Raw genomic sequence first — 22,146 nt, forward strand, 5'->3', positions numbered from 1 at the left:
GAAGTATACTCTTAATTTAACCGTACGTTGTAAGCCAAATAACCAACTGTCACATACGACTACTGTTACCATTACCCGCTTACTATAGCACTGCCTAAATAGTGACAGACTATAACTAGGTACTAGGTCTTTTTCTGCGGATGATACTCAGTTTTTAAAGACAACTTAATTTCCACTGCAAATCATCTTGTAAATCATCATTAATCCGCCAAAGCTTTTACTTAGGATAAGAGCTACCTTCCACGTGGGCACATTGTAAATCACCATGAATCCGCCCATGCTAAAACAAGGAATACGAGCATTACACACAACGAAACTGTTCATCTTGTTTTACTTTATTTGGTGTTTAATGTCGTTTTCAACCACGAAGGTTATATCGCGACGGGGAAAGGGGGGGGAGATGGGATAGAGCCACTTGTTAATTGTTTCTTGTTCACAAAAGCACTAATCAAAAAATTGCTCCAGGGGCTTGCAACGTAGTACAATATATGACCTTACTGGGAGAATGCAAGTTTCCAGTACAAAGGACATAACATTTCTTACATACTGCTTGACTAAAATCTTTACAAACATTGACTATATTCTATACAAGAAACACTTAACAAGGGTAAAAGGAGAAACAGAATCCGTTAGTCGCCTCTTACGACATGCTGGGGAGCATCGGGTAAATTCTTCACCCTAACCCGCGGGGGGTAGACGAACATGTACACACACACACAGTGCAGATAGATCTATCTGCCCCAGAAGCAGCAAGATTGTTGCTTTTTGGTGTGTGTCCAAAGTGAAAGATGCTCTTTACCCAAATAAAAGCCTGGACAGTTGTATGGTGAGCAGAAATCCAAAAAAAGATAGACTGCTAACTTTCCACAATTCAGAATTAAAAAACAAGAATGGAAGTTTATTGTAACGCTTAATTCTAACATTATACATTATGACAAAACTAAACGTTATAGTCACTTAAACTTCGACCCAATGGTCTTTAAAAGTGGACAAACAGGTAAAAACGTATGATACAAATAGTTAAGTTTGAGCGACATGGAAGATTGTCCAAGCTGAGTTCATTATTTGTAAATCATGAGCGTTTATCTGTCTGTCTAAAGACCATTGGGTGGAAGTTCTAGTAGACTATAACTTTTTGTTTTGTCATAAATTAAACGTTATAATAACCTACCATTCTTGTTTATTGATTCAGTTGTATGATGGTTTACAGAACCGTTTATACAGACAGTAAGGTGTCTCTAAAATGTATTTTACCTGTATCCAACTTATTACAATTTTCAAACAATTCGCCCCTAAGGACAAGGTTATATCCACAAACATTTGGTTCTCACCAGTGACAGCGGAAACAAAATTAATTAGGTAAGTCTTTCGACAATGCATTTACACAGACCTACTGTAAAAAAAAAAATCGGTTATCTATATCTATATATACGGCTTGTCTCTGTCTGTCTGTCTGTCTGTCGGTCACTTCGCGATGCACGGCCAAAGTTCTCGATGGACCTGCTTCAAATTTGGTGGGCATATTCAGGTAGACCCAAAACACAATCTGGTCGATGAAAATGTTCAAGACGTGCTCTCAGCGCGCAGCGCTGAACCGATTTTGGTTTTTCTGTACATCCATTCCCAGTAACTCTTCCTTATCTTCTCCAGTGTTTTGCGCGTTTATCTCCCTTCCTTCGTACGGTGCGCCGGCTTACACCTGGCAAAGCCGGGTCCCCGGCGAAGCCGGGTATTCGGCTCTACTTCTTCCTGGCGAAGCGGGTATTCATCTAGTTTACAATACATGAAGTTCTTCAGGATTAGAGTCGCTTGTTACATAAGTTTGTGCATCATATGAGTAGACTGGTACTGCACTTTTCAGAATGTATTTTCTCAACAGACGAGGCGAATCTTTGTGCATTTCCAAATTTACTTCATTCTGGATCTCGCCTCGGACAAGTCTTTTCCAAGTCCTGATTAATACGCGAACATCTCACTTTCACAAAGACCTACACAAAGTTAACCGTTGGCTCATAATTAAAATGCCGTAAATAAACACGAAAGCGTGATAACAATCATCTTAAAGGCATACTAACGCACTCCCGTGTTTACAAAGTGTAGTTTGCCCACAATCGATGTCAAACGCACCATAAGACCATATAATGACGATACGTCACCATGCGCGGACCATAATACATGCATTACAGCTTGTTCTAGCCTCTGAAAAAGTGAGGATGTCAACAAAGCCGCGGTGTTCTCTCCCTTGCATCAACGTTACATGTGTTGCCAAATCTATAAATAGGACGATCCAGATCAAAATGAAAATTCAAATATCTCAACATTTAAGGGGTCCTAGACCACAATATTTTGCAGGGAACTTAATTTAGTCTGTCTCCAGCTGTTGGTAAAGCAATTAGCGTGTATAGTCATCGAGTACATATGGCTTTAAGCACTTTAACACATTAACTTAAAATTTAAGCAAATTGCTACCTTCCCTTTTCCGAGACTGAGACAGGGATTCAGGAGTGTCATATTTCAAGCAAGATGTTTTGGTAGTGATAGAAAGTAAAAATACTCTATACCTTGTGCTTTCTATGGGCTTCCAATATCAAGTTACTGATTTTCATAAATAATCATGACTCAAATTTACACTCACCCACAACATGAAACAAAAGATACCAATAAAATGATACAGTCATAGTAAAATCTCGTTAGGTTATTGTGAATGTTGGATATGACAATCACAATCTAATACATAGCAAAACTGTGATTTAAGTGTTAGAAAAAGATTGTCAATCTATACACATTTAAAGAATAGAACACAAAGGTTACGGCTGTTGAATGCAAACGATTTTTGTAATGGGCAAACCAAATTTAAGTGTCAGTTTAGAGGAACAATAAATTGTTTTTAAACTGAAGGTGAGGCGATGGTATTTAGGACTGGACAAGGATGGAGAGGAAGGGGGAAGGAATGGAGATAGCGGATGTGGGCGGGACCTAGAAGTAAGGAGGGAGGGTGTTGTAGTGGAGGTTTTGGCGCCAAACGTTCTGGCAAGTGAGTGCCAGAGAATACACGCTCTTGCATTAGCGGCAAAGCAGCAGCAGCATTGAAGTGCGCGCGTCAGCAAGTGAACATTATATTCAAGGAGCGGAAGTTTAAAAATAAAACACAAAGGTTAGGGCTGTTGAATGCAAATGATTAAAGTAATGCGCAACCCAAATTTAAAAATAAAGTACAGGTACCACTAACCACACAAAATTATCATAGGAAGTTACTTCAAGTAAATGTTTGGAGACATCAATGTAAGCCGTAGTCTTGTTGTTAATTTGAAACACATGAAGGTTAATGCGATGAATATGTAAAAAGAATAAATTAATCAATTCATAAAACATTGTTTAAACCCATTATTTGGTCTCATTCACTGAGGTGTAAAAGCAACATTAGCGAAACCATAATTGAGTACCTGTGATAGTTTCTCTGTCGAATAAGTTAACATCTTTTGGTCCTTGTAATGTATACAATACATACATGTTGAATGTCTTTTGTGTGGAGACGGGGTAAAATGTTTCATTGCAACCAAACACGAATGGCTCAAACCATCAGTAGTAAAACATACATGTTCTTGTACATATAAAATAAATTAATGTCATTTACACTCAGTGACAACAGCAAATAAATTAAATGACAACATCCTCTTGATAAACGTACATATTGTTTTCAATCACGTTGATTATACTAAATGTCTTAAGAAAAATGGGTGTGGGGGTTAAGATTGATAAGTAAATAAACAGGCAAATGGAAGAAATGGACACGAAATAAGCTTAAACGAAGCAATATAAGGACTAGTCTAACTCCAATCTCAGACAGACTAAATCATCAATCAGTTTTAAGATATGCAGTGTACAAAACGGACAACACCAAAAACACCAAAATCTCTGTACCAGTGAACAGGCACAATCAGCATAAAAAACCCACACACACACAAGAAAAGCTACAATCAATTATTCATCCTTTTTTGATTTCTGACAAAAGTTATCACTGATTTTGCCAGATGGATAAATTAAAAACAAGAATTCGATAAAAAAAACAATCTTGCACATGCATGGTAACATGACATTCTCAGGGCATTGTTTGACAAAGGTCACTGAGCAGTTCTAAAGAGATTTCAGTGTTTCGGGTATCGTCAAATATTTCAGTCCATATCAGCAAACTCTCCCATGCATTGAAGGGAGCTAACCTAGACATAACTCGGCCTCCAGAGGTACTCATCGTTTTCTCGGTTATTTCCCCTCTTGGCCAACAACCATTTGAAAAAAAATTAAACAAAATACAAAAAGACACACACAAATTTAGTTCAATAAGCCGACATACAAAAACACGAACACACAACATCTTAAAAGACTACTTACCCTTGATCCAGCTCTTAATACAAAATCGACAACAGAGAAAAAACAACATGTTATGACCAAACACAGCATAGAACAAACAAACGCAAGTGCTCAGTCAAAGCCTCAAATTCAGACATAATTTCTTGCCTCCCCCCAAAAAAAATTCAAAGTGTAAGTGTAACAGATCATGATTCAAAGCTCAAAAGAAATGGTTAGTCTTACTGAAAGCTTCTAGCTCATGACCATGAAGGCACTATGTGTTTAATTGTCAGCAGTTAATTCAGTGCAGAGTATCATTTCGCACACGTAAACACATCAACCAGGGTGAAAGACTTGCAACAGTTTTGACAGTACGTAGTACATGTATAGAGCAGCATGGACAAACAAAGAAAGGCTTCGGGAATTGTAATGGAAGGGCGCTGGTTCTGTGCGACGCTTAGTTTTTTCGAGATAGGTGTGACTGACGAAGAACAGGACGTCACATTCCAAATAAGCACGACTGTGTTGCAGGTGGAAGCTGCTGAGATTGCATTTTTTCGGGAGGTTTCCGCAAAAATAGATATTACACGATTTGCGCGAAACAGTTGAGAAGCAGACGATCTCTGAGATCTCTGTTCGTCTCGTGATAACGTTATTTTGTATGATAACGATTCACTTGCAAACTAAAGTATACAATTTGGTGCGTCAGTGGTAAATGTAAATAGAAATGTGTAATACAGACAAAGCAAACAAATAAACGTGTTTTTCTCATGAAAATGTTGCGTTGTGCGGGTGTTTGGGTGGCCACGTGATGTACACAAAGCAAAGTGCGGGACCATCTTGAACACACGGCCAGTACCGTGTAACTGGCCTTGACACGGAACGATCCAAGGGGGGCAATCTCAGTCATCTGAAAGAGGGAAATCCAAACGCAATCCGCCTTGTTCGATTTTATGGGCTTGGACGATAGAGAAAAATAAGAAAAGCAAAAGCTGGAGTCCAGTCTGGACGAAACTGCTATCAAGAATGCAGAATTGATTTTTTAGCCGTAAGCGCCATGTTTATCGGAGCAGGAAACTCTTCCAGAGTGAGGCCCCTTTGTTGGTTTCACTGCGCCCGCATTGTGAACAGCAGTTATGAGAAATTCGAAATGAGAAATGGCGCTTACGGCTAAAAAAAAAAAAAATCAGAAAAAATCAATTCTGCGTTCTTGATAGCAGTTTCGTCCAGACTGGACTCCAGCTTTTGCTTTTCTTATTTTTCTCTATCGTTCAAGCCCATAAAATCGAACAAGGCGGATTGCGTTTGGATTTCCCTCTTTCAGATGACTGAGATTGCCCCCCTTGGATCGTTCCGTGTCAAGGCCAGTTACACGGTACTGGCCGTGTGTTCAAGATGAGTGCGGGACGGACTCTGCTCAGTGCTGTAACACTGGCAAGTTCAAAACACGAGAAAAACGATTTCGTTATGCGGGCAGCCACGGGGGATGTATGTATTTTTCAAATGGTTGTAAAATAAGTCTTGTATTTATCACCGTACGCAGGCCCTGTTCTCTTTTTCGTCACACCTAAAACCGTTATTTCTTGTGAGCGACGCAGCATTATTGACAACAATTTAAAATCGCAGTTCTTCCCGTGTAAACAATTCAGCTCGAACACCACCGAAGGTCTGTCTAGACTTTTACATGGGATAAGACCATGCCTCCACTTGGAAACATACCAAAGATCAGTACAGTGGAACCCCCCTTTTAAGACCTTCACAAATCTGAGAAAATCAGGTCTTAAAATGGAGGGAGTCTTAAAATGGAGGTAGATTTACAGAGGCTATGAACAGAACATCTGAGAAAGGAGGGTCTTAAAAAGGAGGGAGTCTTAAAATGGAGGTAGATTTACAGAGGCTATGAACAGAACATCTGAGAAAGGAGGGTCTTAAAAAGGAGGAAGTCTAAAATTGGGGGGTCTTAAAAAGGGGGTTACACTGTATGAGGATTCCAACAAATAAATTCACGTTAAACTAAATCCCACTCCGCACAGCAGTCAGGGTGTTGATTGTGGGTATGTGTCCAACCGGAGGGATGGTCTTTTCACACGGGCAATTCTGGCCACATCTCAGATGGTGATCGAGCCGAATCATTTTTGAGTCACTTGAGAAAAAGTGACTCTATGTAATCGGTCAGTGTTAGTCTGTCCGGCCGGCCGTCCGTAGACACCACCTTAACGTTGGACTTTTCTCGGAAACTATCAAAGCGATCCGGCTCATATTTTGTTTAGTCGTGACCTCCAATGACCTCTACACTTTAACGATGGTTTCGTTGACCTTTGACCTTTTTCAAGGTCACAGGTCAGCGTCAAAGGAAAAATTAGACATTTTATATCTTTGACAAAGTTCATCGGATGTGATTGAAACTTTGTAGGATTATTCTTTACATCAAAGTATTTACATCTGTAGCCTTTTACGAACGTTATCAGAAAAACAAGGGAGATAACTAGCCTTTTCTGTTCGGCAACACACAACTTAACGTTGGGCTTTTCTCGGAAACTATAAAAGTGACCGGGCTCAAATTTTATGTGAACGTGACTCCCAGTGACCTCTACACTTTGACGTCTGCTTTGGTGACCTTTGACCTTTTTCAAGGTCACAGGTATGTCTTGAAGGAAAAAAATTGAAATATCATATCTCTGAAACTATTCATCGGATTTGATTCAAACTTTATAGGATTATTCTTTACATCAAATTATTTACATCTGTATTGTGTTGTGAATAGCAATTTCTTCCTGTCCATCTGATGCCTCATATAATATTCAGAACTGCGAAAGTGACTCGATCGAGCGTTTGCTCTTCTTGTTACAGAAAAGAATGGGTCTTCCACAAGCAGGGCATATTTAAGCAATGGGGTTAGTTTTCTTGGCAAGTGTATGCTAGCAATAGCGTTGCTTTGTTTTGACAAGAAGTGCTAGGGGCATATAGGAAGGACACTGTCCAAAGGGCACATGTGTTAAAGTGATAGGACATCGACTAAATCAAATAGCAAATGTGTTAAAGTGATATGGCACCAACTAAATGGCATGTGTTAAAGTGATAGGTCATCGACTGAATCAAATGGCAAATGTGTTAAAGTGATATGACACCAACTAAATGGCAAGTGTTAAAATGATACGACATCAACTGAATGAGTTGAGTATGTGACCTCCAAAGAGGGAGATATGACCTCACAAATAAACCATTTTGAGATAGGTTGGTTGGTTGGTTATTATTTTTCATCTTCTTTTCAGCTGATATTGCTATCCGAGACTGATGCAACCATTTTGAGAACTTATGTCCAGGTACACAAACTGGCATCATTTAAAAGTTGTGTCACTTCATTGCATATCATCCCATAACTGGGAAATTCGGCTCACTTCCGCCCAGTGGAAAACTAGCAGCAACAAAAGTCACGCTAACCATGTGTGCCCGTGTTTCAAGTGTAGTCATCCACCTGCTGTTCTAGCAGAATTACCGCGGCCTTTAACGTGCCACAGCGATGACATGGTGTTACAGGTTTACAATTGGATTTAGGGCAGTAGACCTAACACAGATACAATATTGACATTATTTTAATCGCACTGTGTATCTCTCTTTCTTTACAACAGTTTTCAAAGAGACAGAAACGTCAACAGGCTTGGTTAAAAGAACAGTTAATGATGTATTGAATAACGAAAGCTGGAGGAAACAAAAAGTAAGGTTAGCAATAAATAAAGACCACAAAAGGTGTGGGATTTTCTTTTCTGATCAAAGTGAGCAAGAAGTAAGCACACAAGTAACCGTTTCCCCTACCATTGACATACAAAATACATGAACTGTTGCAAGAATGTACATAACAAGCACCTGAATGCACAACAGATATGTATCACCAAGCCACACAACATACAAGCATTATGTAAAATCCAAACAACAACTGACATGGATTAAACAGAATGGAGATTCTGGTGAAGAAAACAAATACCATTTCAGAAAACAATACAGAAGTAAACACAAACACAGCCGAATTCGTCCCAAACATAAAGAGTTCAACAAATACAGATTCAAATAAAATTGACGTGAAAGCAAACAATTTCACAGCACCAGTACCTGTATCAACGTTCATCATTGTGTTCATACCACACACTTTTCATCAAAACAAAAAACAAATTCATGTCAAAAGTCTTCTTCAACAAACAAATAAATCAATCCATACATTATCGTCGCAGTACTGACAAATCCGGGTAGCTTCCTAGAAATGGAAAGCTAGCAGCAACAAGAGTCGCGCCACCCAATAAACGAGGTTTCTGTGTGCTTAGGTGTAACCAGCCATCTGCACTTTTGTCAGAATTGGGGTCTTTTAGTTTTACGTGTGTTGACAAGGGGGGTTCATGTTCTACCAAATAAGCTGCCAAGACCCTCCTTTGAATAAATAAATAAACATATAAATACATTGTACATTGTAGTCAAACGAAACGCAGATTAGAATGAAAGGAAACAAAATAAACAACCCAGACAACCCAATGACATTTTTGGTTGCTCTACCAGGACATATAAGGAAGGACAGTAAGAGCGAACACATTAAGATAACAGTTATTAACACATACATATATTTCACTGTTCATAACGAAGAACAATAAGACATAATAAATGTAAGGGGTCGCGCTTCTTGCAAGCTTTTGGGTAAATATTGCATTTTTCGGAGGTACAGTGTATTCTTTGAATTTTTCTTTTTTTTCTCTCGTACCACTGACACAAAATAGATCCAGTTGTGCGTCAACGGACGCAAATCATTCAAAACTCAGCGTTAATACCCCTAATTTTTTTTCATACATGCGCTATTCTCTTAAAACAGCAACATGGAACAGTTCCAACGATGATCAGGTTCAGCAACAAGGCAGCACCGTAGGCCCAGTCAAACAGCACAAACGAAAAACACAAAGTCAAAAACGTTTTATCACAGTCCAAGCACGCCGAATTCTTCCCTGACGACGTCACTTCCAGAGTCTCGGTGACGTCACCGGTGGAAGCGTCAGTAGATGACGTCACATGGGGGATAGTTATGACTTCCAGAGGTTTCGCGCCTAAGTATTTGATTTGGTCCGAGTGGGGGATAGTCCGAGAGTCGTTGGCTGACGTCTCCCCGTTGGTCCGTGGTATATGATGACCGTTGATTGTCCCATTGACCAGTGACAGGCGGACGTGGGGGGAAGAGTCGTTTTGTCCTCCAGTGTCTATCTCGCCGCGTTTTGCGTTAGCAGTACCAGCACCTAAAGGTTCGCTCAGTTTCAGTGGTGGCTGGAGAGTTATAGGCGTCCTGGTAGGGGGACGTTCGTCCGTCGAGATCTGCTCTCTTGAAGACATCATCGCAGACAGAAATGGTGAACTCCTCTCGTTGGCTTTGGACAGCGACAGGGACATGAGAGCCTCGGCAGCGGAGGAAGAGGAGTGGGAGGTGGCGTTGGTGATGGAAGCGTTGCTATGAGGATGATTCTGTGACGTGGTGATGACGCAGTTGGCTGGCTTGTCCTCCATCCGTTTCATGGTTAAGACAGTGGAGATGGTTCCTGAAAACAGATTGCGGTTTGGAAAAGGACTCGTTTCACTAGAGGGAACCAGTGTCACATTCGAGCTACACTCAGGATTACCTAAAAGAGCTGGGAACAAAACCAGTCTGTTAATGACAAACGACACCAATGAAACAAGCAAAGACGTCACTTCTTGACCCTGTCTTCCAAAGCGAACGTCCGACGTCAAATGCGAAACAAAGTTCGAGATGACGTCTTACAGCGAATAATGACGTCGCGTAAACCTTCTCTTGCTTCTTATGCGTGTCTCTCATGAATTAAATAAGATTTTCGTCTCAATGACTTCGTTATATCAGCGGGAGAAAACTAATTGTAAAGTCACCGCTGAGCTGTGCATGTGTCGGTATCGTAAGTCATTAACAATACCGGCCGACGCTAGACCGCCTCTTACGCTCCACAAAACTTGGTCAGCATTCACACTCACAGACAATAAACAATATAAATGTGTATAGGACCAAGTATGTAAACAAACACGCAAGCACACATATATACTGGCAAACTAACTAACCCACACACACATATATACTGGCAAACTAACTAACCCACACACACATATACGCACTCAATCTCTCTTTCTCTGTCTGTCTGTCTCACTTACTTACTTACACTGTTACAGACACAAACACACACATAAACACTTACAGACACACACACACGCACGCACGATACTTGCGCAAAAATCCTCCAGTGCACAAGTACATCAGGAAACATTTTCGCAGTTGACCTTAGTAATCAACCGCCTGTGAGACTCATCCAAAACTCTCGCTGAGAAGGACCATGCGTAATGCAAAAAAGAGAATCTTGTGATGGCAATGACTTATTTTGCACAAACAATTGCAACCCACAACAGCCAGACTATTTAGAAAATCATAGATCAGTTGCAGACTCTACTTCACAATTCAAGGAGTGCTCAAGTGTAGTCTCACAGTTAATTAGTTACTTTCCTCTCTGTACCTATCCACGATGCATCTGTTGAAAGCAAAACAAATTGCCATAGTACTCCTCCAAATCATCTAGGAACGAAAAGAACTAATTCTCACACGACTCGCCTTCATCGCAGGTTACTCGCATCAGCTATGCTTATCATACGCACTACCTATACCAACAAAACAATATTCTTCCTGGTTCTTCACTATGCTTTGCAGTCAAGAAAGTAATAGTTGTGGATTATTTTACCTGAACTATACTGAAGCCCCCCTCTCTACCAGGCAAATGTACCTCATTTCATCAAGAAGAGACCCAAAACACCGTTTTCTTCTTCTCCTTCTTCTCCTTGGCGTTTGTTGGCGCTACACATTCAGTTCGACTCGGGAGATAAAGGTCGTAGTCTTCTCCAGCTCCAGTCGACTGCCATGGAGCTTGGTTTGCAGTGGAGTGGGGGACGGCCACACTTCTTGTCGCTCCTTCTGTAGAAGGGGACATCTCTGCAGGATGTGACCCGCTGTTTGGTCCTCAAGACCACAGGTACAGGTTGGTGATGGCGCCAGCTCTGTTGTGACCTGTGCGGAGCCTCATCAGGACAACTTGCTCCAGTCTGGACAGTAGATGGTAGTCGTCTCTTTCTGTCCTTGGCCTTATGATTGCCCTTATGATGCTCTTCTTCTCACTGAAGCTGACACTGTTGTTGGTTTGATCCTCCTTTTGCCAGCTCAGCTGCTCATTCCCCGGTATTCCACAGTGGGCCGGAATCCACTGGAGGACAGCTCTTCTGGACCTTCCAACCTGTTGCACAGCGTTGGTCAAGGAGGGGAGCTTGTCGTTCTCATAGGCTTGTAAGACTGAGAGCATCAGAGAGGAAGACAACTTGTTGGCGAGGGTCTGTGGAGTCCTGAATCATGGATGCGGCTTGCAGTTGCACGAGTGCTTCTGTCTCTGCACGATAGTTGTTACATGTACATACGGGCCACTTTCAAATGCTAGATTTCAACAGTAGCAGACCCCCACTTGGCCCGCCCAGTACCCTTGCCACATTTTGGAAGTACCTCCCTTGTACAATGGGACCCCCCTTTTAAGACCTCCAAAAATCTGAGAAAATCAGGTCTTAAAAAGGAGGGGGTCTTAAAACGGGGGTATACACATGATCAAGCCTTTACCGCAGACATAATAAATGAGATGTCTAAATAGAACCAAACTTACCATAGCACAGCCAGATCATCAAGAAAACGCTCAACACCGCGGCGAGGCCGGCCTGCCACGATTTCTCCGTGTCAAACGTGTAATGGAGGACGGAAAATTCCCAGCGTGCAACGATGCGCTGTTTGCCCGGGACTGCTCCCTTGTACTTCCGGCGCGTGCGACACGTGACGTAGAAGAGCGTGGGCATGAGACCGGAAACGAGCAGGTAGGTGGGAAGGCTGGGGCTGACGGGACACAGTCGCCAGAACATTCCAGCTGAGGGGAAAAAACACACAAAAATAAAATAAATAGTGACAATCCTTGAAATCTTACCAAAGAAATACAGGGGAACCCCCTTTTAAGACCCCCTCCCTTGCAATACCCTGTTTTCTCACATGTTTTGTTCATAACCTCTCTAAATTTACCCCCATTTTAAGACTCCCTCCTTTTTAAAACCTGATTTTCTCAGATTGTTGGAGGTCTTAAAAGGGGGGTTCCACTGTAACCAAATGAAGTGACGTCAACAAATTCGTTGAGTTCATTCGGCCAGGTAGCGAACAGGGCTGTCGTTTTGGTGTCACCAGTAGACAAGATTCCAAAACTGTTAAATTGCCAAAATTGGTGATGTCATTTTGACAGATCTGCCCAACTTTTTTCACGACTCTGGAAACTTGAGTTGACCCCAAGAACCGCCATGAACTACACGTATATAATAATATTATATACATGTATAATATATAAACTTTTATTTTGAATTCAACAACAAAATTCATTCTATAATTATCCCTGAATGATCTTGTATCATATTCCAATAGTGAAGATTACCAACCAGGGTGTGTTAAATAGAATACTGCATGGCATGTTGAATTACCAGAGTCGACTTTAATTAATATTGAATATTCGGCTGGATTGATGACTAGCTAGCTCAGGCTGGTCGGCGGGTCAATATGTTGGTTGAGAATGAGAGAGATAGGGAAATATACATATAGTGAGAGTGTGTGTGTGTGTGTGTATGTGTATGTGTGTGTGTGTGTGTGTGTGTGTGTGTGTGTGCGTGCGTGTGTGTGTGTGAATCCTTGCCTGCCTGCGTTTGTCAGTGTCAGTCCTGCTTTAATTTACTGTGCGTGTGAATCCTTGCCTGCCTGCGTTTGTCTGTCCGTGTCATTTCCTGCTTTAATTTACTGTTCTACCCATACTAGCACACGGCCAAGGTTGTTTCTCGCACGTCATACCTCGGCGATGATTACAAGTTCCAACACCTCTAGCAAGTGGCTAAGGCATTCCTAGCATTTTTTCAACAGGCACTTAATTGTATGCACTCAAGGTTTGGAACTGGTGAAGAAGGGCAATACAAACAAATGAAAGCCAGCCGAGCAAACACGTTACACGAGAATGTTTTTTGTTTTATCCTTTCTGTTTCAAGGTACCTCCCTTCAGATGTTAAACCTCTCATATATCGCCACAGTTCTATCCAAGCTTTAAATTTACTAGGGGTGAGAGCGTTCTTTGGACGCATACCAACAAATCGACAGAAGGGTGGTCTAAGAAAGAGAGTGAAAAGTGGTGCGCGCTGTGTGTGCGTGCGTGTTTGTTTGCGTTTGTGTGTGTGGCTGTGTGTGTGTGGCTGTGTGTGTGTGCGTGCGTGCGTGGATGTTGTTCCCTTAATGATCATATCGTTATAACAAGAAGAGCAAACGCTCGATCGAGTCACTTTCGCAGTTCTGAATATTATATGAGGCATCAGATGGACAGGAAGAAATTGCTATTCACAACACAATGAGTCACGTTCACATAAAATTTGAGCCCGGTCACTTTTATAGTTTCCGAGAAAAGCCCAACGTTAAGTTGTGTGTTGCCGAACAGAAAAGGCTAGTTATCTCCCTTGTTTTTCTGATAACGTTCGTAAAAGGCTACAGATGTAAATACTTTGATGTAAAGAATAATCCTACAAAGTTTCAATCACATCCGATGAACTTTGTCAAAGATATAAAATGTCTAATTTTTCCTTTGACGCTGACCTGTGACCTTGAAAAAGGTCAAAGGTCAACGAAACCATCGTTAAAGTGTAGAGGTCATTGGAGGTCACGACTAAACAAAATATGAGCCCGATCGCTTTGATAGTTTCCGAGAAAAGTCCAACGTTAAGGTGGTGTCTACGGACGGCCGGCCGGACAGACTAACACTGACCGATTACATAGTCACTTTTTCTCAAGTGACTCAAAAATCGATCCTAATGCAGTTTCTATGGCCCGCTGTTCTAGAAGATCAGGATTCGAACAAGCTCCATATTCCGTGCATTTTTCATTATTTTGCGCGCTTAGTCATGTTAAAAAAAAATGTAATATTGTAGGGGAGGGGGGTGGGGGGGGGGGGGTTGGAGGGATGCTCTCTCTCTCTCTCTCTCTCTCCTGAATTAACCCTTCCTATTCGTATTCTCTCTCCTGAGAGACACACACACCAACACAAAAGGGAAAAAAGAGAGAGAGAGAGGGCTTGGGGGGAGTGGGAGGTCGAAGGGAAGTCGAGAAATCTAAAAATGACAAGAATGCAAGAAATACTCACCAGCAATGATTTTGGCCAGCCCAATAGCAGCAATGACCACACAGAGCGATAGCACCAACCCAACAATGCCTGAAACAGTAAAAGATGCACAAATAATTTAACGAGTGTGCGTTGTGGTGGTTGGGGGGGGGGGGGGGGGTGTCAATTTCCCTCTGTCTGTGAGGGAAACTGACACCCTTTGTTACAAAAAAAATTATGAATGTTTGCCTGTGAAGTAATTTTGGACGACAATAGAAGATTGGGAAGGAGGAAAAATTGCGTTGCAGGTTAAGCTCAAAAGGCAGGACATTATATTTGGGTATTAAGGCACAACGTGTAGTAGACCAAAAGTGAAATTGGATAATTACGTAATGTTTTACTGGGAAAATGCGTGTTAGCATTTTCAGAAAAACAAATTGTTGTGCATCAGTGCTTGTAGTTTTTGAATGTCACACACACATACGCACAGATGGATGGATGGTTTTTGCTCTTTGTCTTACAAGTCTTTCATGAAAACTTACCCATTGGATTTCAAAAGATCAAAAACAGAAAAAAGAGAGAGAGAGAGAGAGAGAGAGAGAGAGAGAGAGAGAGAGAGAGAGAGAGAGAGAGAGAGAGACTCACAGGCAGACAGAGAGACAGAGGGAGAGAAATAAACAGACAGAGAGAGACAGACAAAGAGAGAGAATCAGAGACAAAGAGTTTGCTTTGAGACAAAGAGAGAGAGAGAGAGAGAGAGAGAGAGAGAGAGAGAGACAGAGAGAGAGAGAGAGACAGAGAGAGACAGAGAGAGAGATCCTAAATCAACACATCAAGAGAGAGAGAATCACTTTTGTGATTTGACCACGGAAACGTACACAACAGTCTGGGGCTATTAACTGACACGGAGAAACCCAGATTCACAAATAGGAACAGACAGACGAACAGCGCACACAGACAAGCAAATCAATAGACTGGATGAGTGCCAGACAGAACTCGCGGACGCATTCACATAAACACTCACAGGCACATGAATGAGAGACCAAATGTGCAAAACTGCGCATGAAGACTGAGAATACTCGGGAATACGCATATGAAGTGACGTGGGGTAATGGTGCGGCAGCGCGTACACACACACACACACACACATGCCGCTGAGTTTTATTTTGGGTTTTCACTACGACTAATCCGAATTAGATTGTGTTACTCTCGTCTCTCTCTCTTTCTGTCTCTCTCTTTGAAGACGAAGCATTTTTATAAAACAAACACACCCCCACATAGTACACACCCCCACACACATGCAGTGACACGCCATAGTGCTCCCCACCCCCCCTCCCACTCCTCTCTCTCTCTCACGAAATACAGACAGAAATAGCTACATAAATCCTTTTACTATCAATCAAAGCCTTACCTGTGCAGATAACCCTAACCAGACACTCTCCCACTTTCTTTCGGCAGGTTGTGGGTATCTCTGTGTGTAGGGTAGCTCTCTCTCTCTCTCTCTCTCTCTCTCTCTCTCTCTCTCTCTCTCTCTCTCTCTCTCTCTCTCTCTCTCTCTCTCTCTCTCTCTCTCTCTCTCTCTCTCACTCACTCACTCACTCACTCACTCACTCACTCACTCACTCACTCACTCAGAAAAAGGTCAATAAATATACAGTTGAACAACTTTTTTAAGACCCCCCAATTCAAAGACTTCGTCCCTTTTAAGACCCTAGTTTGTCAAACTTTTTGTTCATCATAACTTCTATAAATTTACCCCCATTTTAAGACTCCCTCCTTTTCAAGTCCTGCCGATTTTCTTAGATTTTTGGAGGTCTTTAAAGGGGGGTTCAACTGTATACCACATTATTTTCATCAACGCCTTACCTGTACAGGTAACGCTGACCAGGCACTCCCCCACCCTCTCCCTGCAGGTTTTCGGTCTCTCTCTGTAAGCGTAGAAGGACACGATATCATCTTCGTCAGGATGACCTTCTTGGATTTGGCAGACGTCGTTGTCTCTGCTCAGCGAGAGAGAGATCACGTGGTTGTCGTTTGCATACTCCACCCTCCTGCGACAAAACAGTGAACCAAGAGGTAAATTCGACGGTTGAAAAAAATCAACAGAGGGAGGGAGGGAGAGTGAGCGAGAGAGACAGACAGACTGAAATAGATATCTATACAGAAAGAGAGAGACGTGTGTGTGAGTGTGTGTGCACGTTTGTCAATGTGCGCACGCGTTTGTGAGAGGCCAGAAACTGTGTGTTTGTCTGAGTGTGTGTGTGTGTGTATGTTTGTGCGTGTGTGCGTGTGTGCATGCGGCAGTCTTTCTGTCTCTGTGCTTGTGCGCGAGTATGCTTGTGTAACCGAGTGCAAGAAGCACAACATTCACCTGGAAGCGAAGTCCAATCAAACAGGATTGAGAATTATAGAGCTAATTTCTTAGCCCTATAAAAACTGTTATGGTAACCGTCACAAAGGACACCAAGAACACACAAAGAGTAGTTAGTAAAATTAATATTAAAAGTCCTACGGTTTTTAGCCATTAAGGACTTGAGTGTTTGTCCGCTTTTCACACACAAAGAGAAAGTAGCAGCCAGACCCCATCACACACAGAACTCTACAATTCACAGGTGTCTAGCTGTTCGAGCTATAAAAAGCCCGATAGTTGGATAGACAACTCTGCAGTCTGCTGTGAAGGGTGACGCAGTAGTCTCCCTGTCACACTTGCAACATTTGGTGTCTTCAGTCTGTGTCCGTCTGTCTGTTAACCGTGCAATCATAGTGTTAACCACATCAGTAATTTGCTCAAAGATCCGCTTTAACCATGCAGTCCTCATTTAAGCTTTGAAAGACAAAAACATCGATTCAAGGATACAGTCATTGAAAACTCCATTCTACCCCGTACACACACGCTGCACAACACGCCCGGAAGCAAACACACACGGACCAGGGCCGGACTAGGCGAAGAGGAGGGGGGGGGTTGCCAGTGGTGGCCCAGGGGGATGTCCCCCCTGGCGGCAGGGGCGGATCAGTTCATTTTATGACTGTTTCTTTTCAAAAGTATATTGTGAAAATATGGGTGTGAAGGCGCGAAGCGCCGACCCGACGGCGCAAAGCGCCTAGCTTGCTGGAGGGGTCCGGGGGCATAACCCCCCGGAAAATTTTGAAAAAAAGGATGCAAAATGGTGCAATCTGGTGCATTCTGAGGATGATCATTACCAGTTTCAGGCAGCAGATTTTGTCACTGATTAATACCCCAAAAATTGAAACTCAATGAAAAATAAAGAAATGCATACCTTATTCAATATTTTTATTTTTTGGCTGGGGGGGGTCCGGAAACCCTAGAACCCACCCACCCCCCCCCCCCCCCTCGTTGTGGGGGTCAGGGGGTGAAGCCCCCTGAAGCTGACGGGTAGGTCATATTCTGAGATAGGAAAATGGTCGCTCCTTGCATGAAACGGCATAAAATAAGCAATAATAAAAAAAAAAATTAAATAAGGTACATGTTTAGGCTAGGGGGGGGGGGGGGTTGCGCAACCCCCATAACCCCCCCGGTAGTCCGGCCCTGCAGACCACTCGCAAACACACACACACTCCATGGACGATATTTCTTCTTGTCTTTACAAATATCCACGTCGTGTCTGATAAACCCTTTACTGTGTTTTTATGACAATTAAATGAGTTCTGAGTTCTGAGTTCAACTGAATATCACAATCCGGCCTTACCTGCCAAAATATACGCACGCTGTATCCTTCGGCATTGCAAGTTGCACATTCATATAAACATATTATTAACATTCATTGAACCGAAAGTGAAGAACAGCAGAAAAGAAACTGGTAACAATACCACACAGAAAACGGCACTCGCGTATAACGCAAAACTGATTACTGCACGGGGTAAGAACTGAATGTATCCAGAGGCAGAGTAATAGAGGGATTTGGGTGGTGCCGTTTTCTGGTGTTTTGTTTTTTGTTTTTTGGTTTCACATTAGGCCTAAAAAAAAATAGGTGTGGTTACGGTAACCCGACCTACCCTATTTTTGGGGGCCGACCCTATAACTTTTTATTACATTTGTCAAAACAAAAACAACAAAAAACAAGTAAACGAGTGCAGAAAACGCAATGAAAGCGAAAGCGCCCGAGTCGCACACTTATTTCATTGTCAAGTAGGTTTAATTTGTACACACTAGAAAAAAAAGTTTAAAAAAAAAAAGTGATTGCCTACCTTCCTACCCTATTTTTGGCTCAAGAAGTGTAGCCTATGCGATGCTAACTTTTGTCTGTCTGTGCGTGCGTGCGTATGTATATTGTATACATGTATGTATGTATGTCTGTGGTAGAAACTTTAACATTTGAAGACGTCATATTACATTGACGTCACATTATGACGTACGAGGGTTAGACGTCACGCGATGGAATTACTGAAAGTCTTGGTGATCGTTATTTTGAGCAGGCCGAGACTATTTGGCAGTCGTGTGTGTGTGTGTGTGTGTGTGTGTGTGTGTGTGTGTGTGTGTGTGTGTACAATAACTGTGTGTGTGTGTGTGTGACGGAGTGATTGAGTTTGTGTTATTGTTTGTCGATTTCTTACGTGAGCCTTGAAGGCTTCGCCTCTTGTTTTTGTGGCTATGTTACCGTAACCACACCTATTATTTTTTTTGGCCTTAGCTAGCTCGGTTTACCTCCTACATTGCGACCATACGCAATGAGTCTCGATCTCTATACATGAGTCTCTTTCTACATCGGGGCAAGGGGGAATGACCTGAGAATGACCTGCAGTGCAGGCAAACACAATGGCTATAGCCTTGGCCTGCTATTCAGTGCAGGAAGGAAACAACAGGCACTCGTCATTCGGCATTCTTTTCAAAACTTCTCCTGCCGCCTGAGTCCTAGCACTGAGATATATAATATATGAGCCTGTGCCAAAACGTGGTCAGCAAGAAGATACCTACCTTTCAAGAATAATTTCTCTTTATGAAAGCAGCAAGTTACTTTATAGCACCACTCCTTCTTTAAGTAAACCCTTCAGAGAGACAGTACATATAATTTTATCAGTTTTTATCAATTGGAAGGTCTTGAAAAGGTTATTAGAATGCCCCAAAATGACAAAATCCGACACTTTCAAAGTGGGACATTTGACACATAGCTACTTCATTGTTTTGTAAGAGCATGTATGCTCATGGAAATTAAATTTCTTGATTGTATTTCTATGAGTTCTTCTTCTTCTTCGTCGTTCGCTCAGACAGCAACTCCGGAGGCCCTGATGAAGGCTGCTGTACGCCGGAGGCTCTCCATGGGTCCATAGAGTTTGTCCCTCATCGGTGTGTCAGCAGGCCAGGTCTCTGCTCGCAAGTTTTGGTGTGTTGGACAGTCCTGCAGGAAGTGTTGCACTGTCATTGGAGATGTGCCACAGGGGCACGATGCAGAATCACCAATGTGGAATTTGGTATACAGGTGATGTTTGAGTCTGCAATGGCCTGTTCTCAGTCTATTTCTATGAGTGTATAATGAGGATTTGCTCAAATGAGTTTGCACCCAAAACATGTTTGAATATTTATGAAAAATTTGAGTTTTAAAAGTGGCGTGTCAACTGTAACGGTTCATGTCCTAAATTTCTCAAATTTAAGACTGCAATTTTCTTATTTAATTATATATTTGATAGCTTTCAGTACATTAACATCAAGAAAAGAGCCTTTACATTGAAGCCTCATGACAAAAGAAAAACTCAGATGTCATTTCTACACTCTTATTTTTGAAATTTCAAATATTTTATAATTACTGTGTCTTTTTGTTACGATTGACCATTTCCTTATAAAATTCACAATTTGTTTCCTCTCTTTTGAATTACAGTTTAAAATGATAGCTTTTATTCACACCTGCCTGAACAAAACTTAGTTGAAGGGCATATGTAGTTATTTTAGGCTACAAAATAAAATATTTGTACTGTGTTCTCTTTACAGAACCGTTACTATTGACATACTGTGTCTTCAGCAGGCTGTTACGATTGACATACTGTGTCTTCAGCAGTACGATTGACACACTAAAGTCTAAAAATCACCCAAAGCAGCATGTGTCTTGCTTCTACTTTTGCACAGTTCCTGTGGTTGGTATTCTTAATGATAATTGAGAAAGATTTCAATGTGGTGTCTTGATGTCTTGTCACAGCAGTTATTCATTGTTCGGGACATTTTCAATGTCTTCCGGGACATGTTACAGTTGACACACACAAATTGAAAACTCCTCCTGTGTTGGTTCCTCTTGGCTCATTTTGTATTCAAACAATAAGTATGAGTTACTTATTACTAATTTTGTCCAAAATTACATCTTTTTAAAAAAATAAGTGAACAATATGCATTGAAGCAAAATGTCATGTCTCGCCGGTTACGAGTGACACACAAATATGAGTATCTTAGTATTCAGAATAGAAATCCAACTAAGTTTGGATACCAAAACATTTACAATGCCATAAATACAACATAGCTTCTTAAACTTTTGCTCTGAAACTATTTTTGCGTTTATGAGGAGAACATTTTGACTTGTTATGTGTCAATCGTAACGGAAGACATAGTGGTTACGTCATTTTTTTAGTCCAGCAGTCTTAGCTATGTGAGCAATAGCAATATATCCTTAGCTTACAATGCATGTATGTATAAAAATGTGATTTTGAGCCATTTAACACTTTTTATGAACAAAATATTAAGCATGGTACTGTATCCTGAGTTACAGTTGACACACATAAATATCAAGCTTTTTCCTGGCACTATCAAAAAGGTATGCTACCAGTTATCTTTTAAGTTTAACTGTCAAAAACAGAATCCTAAAACAGTCAAAATGACTATATCAAATTTGCAAAGCTCTGTTTGCATTCTGAATTTTGCATGTGAATGTCCCATTTCAAGGATCACCTTTTGGCACAGGCTCATATATATATATATATGATATTCATGCAGGGTTTCCATGCACCCCTTTTCACGGGAGTACAGTGTTCGGAAAGACCTAAGGCCAAAAAAAAAAAATTGTCTGTTTAGGGTAACCCGACCGACCCTATCGATTTGGCGCCGACCCAAAAACTTTTTTTTGATTTCAAAAAAAAAAAGAAAAAAAAAAAGAGGTAAAAATGCTAAAAAGAGACATTTGGCGTTTCATTTACACACACACACACAAAAAACAAAAAAAAAACAAAAAACCTACCTACCTACCGACCCTACTTTTTTGGTCATGTTACCCTAAACAGACAATTTTTTTTTTTTGGCCTAAGCAAAAACGGGCACCAAGCCGAGCAACTTGCGAGTTTGTGAAACGCGCTGTGATTGGCTTTTAAAATGTGATTCCTTAGTATTCAACCAATCCTACTAACTATTTGTATGGGACCGATCTGTGCTTGCGTTTACCTCTGTGAAAATTTGTCAACACAAGCGATATCGATCGAAACACAGACCCACGTAAAAAAGCAATGTCCCATTATAATTTGGTTGAGGGGGACAAATGTCCCATTGTCGTTTTCATTCAGGTTAAACCCTGTTCATGTATATGATAATATATAATTGAATCTTGGTATGTTACAGCACATGCAGCAGCATGGAGTGATTGTCGATATT

At 41.5% G+C, this 22,146-nt stretch overlaps 1 protein-coding gene across 3 annotated transcripts in view; it reads right to left on the reverse strand.

The window, feature by feature from the left end:
* Nucleotides 1-8,451: 8,451 nt before the first annotated feature.
* LOC138947508 (uncharacterized) overlaps nt 8,452-22,146 on the reverse strand; it is a 37,414-nt gene continuing 23,719 nt past the window's right edge. For all 3 annotated transcript variants that reach the window (XM_070318993.1, XM_070318992.1, XM_070318994.1), the window contains exons 2-5: nt 16,434-16,618; nt 14,610-14,678; nt 12,069-12,323; nt 8,452-9,911 (exon numbers count right to left, since the gene is read on the reverse strand). In XM_070318993.1, the coding sequence (XP_070175094.1) occupies nt 9,172-9,911; nt 12,069-12,323; nt 14,610-14,678; nt 16,434-16,618 (1,249 nt within the window). In that variant the 3' untranslated portion in view covers nt 8,452-9,171. The remainder of the gene's footprint in view (nt 9,912-12,068; nt 12,324-14,609; nt 14,679-16,433; nt 16,619-22,146) is intronic.

Source organism: Littorina saxatilis, linkage group LG14, assembly GCF_037325665.1.
Source record: "Littorina saxatilis isolate snail1 linkage group LG14, US_GU_Lsax_2.0, whole genome shotgun sequence".
NCBI classification, from domain to species: Eukaryota; Metazoa; Mollusca; class Gastropoda; order Littorinimorpha; family Littorinidae; genus Littorina; species Littorina saxatilis.